Raw genomic sequence first — 4,909 nt, 5'->3', positions numbered from 1 at the left:
TATTGATAAGATTATTTACAATAAAGTGAACCTGTTGCTGTGCCGGGAAAAACAAAAGTTTAAATTAATGGTGGCCCTGTCATCAGCTTATACTCGCCTTCCCTTCATACCACCACTATTCCTTTTAGGTGGTGGGAGCTAAGAAAAATTATGTCTGGTGTCAGTGATGGGAATAACGGCGCTATAAATAAACGGCGTTACTAACATCGTTACTTTTTTCAGTAACGAGTAATTATAAATCGAAATACTGTTTTCCCCGTTACAAAGCCGTTACCTTTTAAAATGCGGCATTACTGACTCAGGACAATTAGGCAGACTTCAAAACATCAGAAAGAGGATTGTAATTGTTGTATGTATATGTATAGGTTGTCTTTAGTAAAAGAGCTCTCGTCTACTACTAGAGGGTAGTAGAAAATCATCATGCATATGAACGCATCTCTATGATCCCCCGCTGTCGAGATCAACATCCGTTGGGGACGTCATCTCCAGGCTCTTGACCTTTCCCCTGTCCACTCCTTGGTCCTGGTGTACAGCGCTTCTGGAGGCCATTCACCAAGAGCTACCATACCCCTCCCACAGCCATCAGGCCATATTGGAAAATGCCGTGGGATTGCCTCAATTTTGGCCATCCATCAGGCCATATTGGCAAATGGACTCACAACCTACAGCGAGTGTCCATTCCATCTCACAGTCAGTAGAGAGTGCATATCAAGGCCATGTACCCATGTCATGGTGTGAACCAACTTTTTATGGTCTTAAATAAAAATATTGTTAATATGGAAGCCTCATCATCTCCAGCACCTTCATTGAACCATTATTATTTAAAGTCCTTTGAGAGAATTTTTTGTGTTACTGTTCAGTTCACACACACGCACAGACACAGTCGCATACACCAATGGCCAGGAGTCAGAGCGATGGCAAATCCAATGAGTTCAAAGGTAGCTGTCACAAACCTGGTCCTGAAGCCAAAATGCTGAGAGGACTCTCCTTGCGGCTAGGTGCTCGGCGTCCCTGAAGTTGGAAACAGGGAACACAAAGCCCAAAGAAGCAGGGATTGCCGGCTTTGTCACGGATGAGAGATGCAGGTGTGGATAACTCTCCGCAGGTGGATACCAGATGAGGTGAGCAGTAGAACCCAGTGGAGCTGATGATGGTGCAGACTGCACACAGCAGGAAACAGATTGTAGTGGCTCCAGTAAGCTGGATATGGCAAATAGGTATTGCAGGCTGGAGCAACAGGTAAGTACTGCAGGTGGGTACAGCAGGCTGGGTACTGCAGGTAGGCACCAGGGTGGATCACAGCAGACAGGGTGAAGCAGGAAACGTAGTCAGAGATGGATGCCAAGGTCAGTAAGCCAGTAGTCAGCAGACAGAAGAGCAGGGACGTGGTCAGGCAAGCCGAAGTCATACACAGGACTAGAGACAAGAGCAGATCTGTGGGCTATCCGAGGTCAGAGCTAGGGGAATGACAAGAGGTATCCAAAGGCAGGCCGGGTCGGTAACAGATGATCAGAAGCATAAGCACACACACAGGAACAGGAAGCAGGAAGCTGAAGATCAGTCAGCAATGTCCTTGTGCTGCAGTCCCTCTTTTAAAGGCCAGAGGGCGCCAAGATCTGACAAGCATTGCATGAGCCAGCACACACACGTCTTTGCCGTAGTGAACGTGCGATCACAATACATGTGCGCGCATTTGTGCGAGTGCGGCCATATTGGAAATTGGCCACCATGCCAGGCCTACGGGCAACTCTCCTCTGGCTAGTCTCCTGACAGTAGCTTTCGTAAACTGGAAGTATAAGCACTACTTTTCCCTAGTTGAGGTGAGAGGCAAGAATGTTTACGTAACGTGCAACTTATGCACAGGAAATAAGAGTTTCTCCATGTCGGTGGCAAGTAATTCAAATCTAATGAAGCACCTCACATCGTCACATGCCACCACAAAACTAGTGGCCAAGAATGCAGCTGATAACGTGAGCTCCTCCAAAGGAGGAGATGGAGCCAATACATCAAAGCAACTGAAACTTTGATTTTTGACCACTGCAAACTCTTATAACTCAGACAGAATTAAACAAAATAATTTCCAGAAATATAGTTGAGGAGATGCTGCCATGGTCGACAGTTGAGTCGGATACCTTCCGGGCAATCATTGCGAAAATTCCTGTGAGACAGGGGATAGGCCTGCCATGCAAAAAGGCGTTTTCAAAGTACATAGATGCCAAGTATGCCAGAATGAATGCCGAACTCAAAAAGACCTTTGAACATGTAGATTATATTTCTACAACAGCCGATATTTGGACAGCACATAATAAAAGCTATCTTGGCGTAACTGCACATTGGATAAATCCAAACAGCATGAAGCAAGGGAAAGCAGCACAAGCATGCAGAAGATTGAAGGGTCTTCATACTCATGACATTATTGCAATTGACAACATTCACTCATCCTATGGCATATCCCATATAATTACATCAACTGTCACGGTTAATGGCTCCAATTTCATCAAGGCCTTTAAAAGATACCAGCAGCCAGTCGAGGAGGACACTGAGGATGAGAAAGCGACTTTTATGGACATTAATGATGTATTGCAAAATGGTGGTGATGATGATGGTGGTGGTGAAATTGTGATCACTTTGCTGCCACATCAGAGGTGTACTGCGCACACTTTAAACCTTGTTTCATGTACTGATGTTGACAAGTGGTTACTGTCAAAACCACAAACAAAAGCGATATACAGAAGTGCTACCGCAAAATGTACAGGCTTATGGAACATGGCTAGTCATTCAACGGTGGCTGCAGAGACCGTGGATGACATCATTGCAAAGAAGTTGCTGGTTCCTTGCAGTACAAGATGGAATTCATTTTATGATGCCCTGGCTCGAATCTGTGAGATTCCTAGGGGTGAGCTGAACAACATCTTGTCCAAGTTCGGGATGACAGCCATCACAGAACGAGAACATCAGTTCATCAGGGTGTACTGTACAGTCATGAGGCCACTTACAGTAGCCTTAGACATTCTTCAGGGAGAAGACAACTGTTTCCATTGTACACTCCTACCCACACTGGAGATATTGATTTTCAAGACCTTGGTACTTAAGAGTGGTCTGCAAATCCTAGTTGACCTTCCAGAGGCAGTTGTCATGGTAAGAACTTTAATTTTTTTAAATATCTTTAACCAGTCACCCAAGAATTGCATCTTATTTATTTCCCCCCATACTCCAAAGACATGCTGGTAGGTTAATTGGCTCCTCTCTGAATTGGCCCTAGTATGTGTATGTATGAATGTTAGAAGAAGAGGCTTCCTTCTGGGACTACACTGCATGAGTGCATGAACATCATGGGAAATGTAGTTCCAAAACATCTGGGGTGCCAAGGTTCACCATCACTGGCCTAGGCCATCTTTATGTAGAGCAACAATTCTTTATTTCAGAATCTCAGAGCGTTCTTTGCCATGAGGTGCCATGACAAACTTCCAGTGACCAGTATGAGAGAGTGAGAGTGATAACACCAAATTTAACACACCTGCTCCCCATTCACACCATAGACCTTGCAACACTAACAAGTGACATAACACCGGGGAGGGGAAATGGCTAATTGGGCCCAATTTGGACATTTTCACTTAGGGATATACTCACTTTTGTTGCCAGTGATTTAGACATTAATGGCTGTGTGTTGAGTTATTTTGAGGGGACAGCAAATTTACACTTTGATACAAGCTGTACACTCACTACTTTACATTGTAGCAAAGTGTCCTTTTCTTCAGTGTTGTCACATGAAAAGATATAATAAAATATTTACAAAAATGTGAGCGGTGTACTCACTTTTGCGAGATACTGTATATGTAAAGAGCTGCTTAAAGTGACGGCGCTATATGAGTAGCTGAAATAAAATAATATGTTCTTTGCATTCTTATCATTTCAGGCAATCAAAAAAAAATTTGCAGAGGTGCTGGAAAGCGAGGATGCTGTCTTGGCTGCTGTGACTCTGCCCAAGTTCAAACTACGTTGGCTTCCAACACAGGTCAGGAAGGACAAGGCCAAGGCAAGTCTGCTGGCAGAGAGCCGGAAACTTGTCCTAAACCAAGACCAGCAAGCAGGTACCACTACCAGCACATCAACACGCCGCCTTAGCAGAGACTCAGCCAGAGGGGAATTATTTTCCTTTGAGGAAGAGGATGACACCTCTTCTACCGCTGAAAATCAAGTCACAGATTATTTCAAATCAGGAGCAGAAGAGATAGACTCTCTAAATGGATTTGCACTTATAAAGAAAATTTCACTCAGATATAATGCAGCCACTCCGTCCAGTGCCCCAGTAGAGAGACTCTTTAGTCTGGGGAAACTTGTCATCACTCCAAAGAGGAATAGGCTTTCACCAGAAGTTTGAGAAGCTTCTGGTTTTGAGATACAACCACTGGTTTAATACTTAGGATGGATAGCTTGGGTGGATGGGGAGAATGGAAGGATGCTATGGTGGATGAATGGATGGATGAATGAATGAATGCATGCATGCATGGATGGATGAGTGTTAGGAAGGAGTGTATCGATTGATTGATGAATGAATGAATGTTTAGGTCTAAAGTTGGACTTATGTGGCAAATAATGACAGTGATTGGAATAGAGGCAGAGGGGATTACAACAGTGTTTTTTTTTTTTCATTAAACAATAATAATAAAAATATACACTCTTTGTAGTGCAAATTAAAAATATGAAACTGATATATGTAAACAGGTAATAAAAAATGTAATTACCTGTTTACATATATCAGTTTCATATTTTTAATTTGCACTACAAAAATTGTACATTTTATTATCATTGTTTATTTTTGGTACATTGTTCATTATTATAAATTACTTCAAGTAGGCTACAATATGTCCACCAGTTGTGAAGTTGTGTGACGGCTTTATATTTTTAT

At 43.0% G+C, this 4,909-nt stretch overlaps 1 protein-coding gene across 1 annotated transcript; it reads left to right on the top strand.

Annotated features, from left to right (window-relative positions):
- Nucleotides 1-2,563: 2,563 nt before the first annotated feature.
- Nucleotides 2,564-4,381, top strand: LOC309568875 (uncharacterized protein; the record flags this gene model as incomplete). Its single annotated transcript, XM_082274659.1, has 2 exons — nucleotides 2,564-3,138; nucleotides 3,917-4,381. The coding sequence occupies exons 1-2, from the start codon at nucleotides 2,767-2,769 to the stop codon at nucleotides 4,379-4,381; spliced, it is 837 nt and encodes a 278-aa protein (XP_082130785.1). The 5' UTR covers nucleotides 2,564-2,766.
- Between the last annotated feature and the right edge of the window lie 528 nt (nucleotides 4,382-4,909).

The sequence above is a fragment of the Pelophylax lessonae genome (genome assembly GCF_965119305.1).
Source record: "Pelophylax lessonae genome assembly, chromosome: 12".
Lineage (NCBI taxonomy): Eukaryota > Metazoa > Chordata > Amphibia > Anura > Ranidae > Pelophylax > Pelophylax lessonae.
Note: the sequence above shows the minus strand (reverse complement) of the source record. Positions and strands in the feature narration are given on the sequence as shown.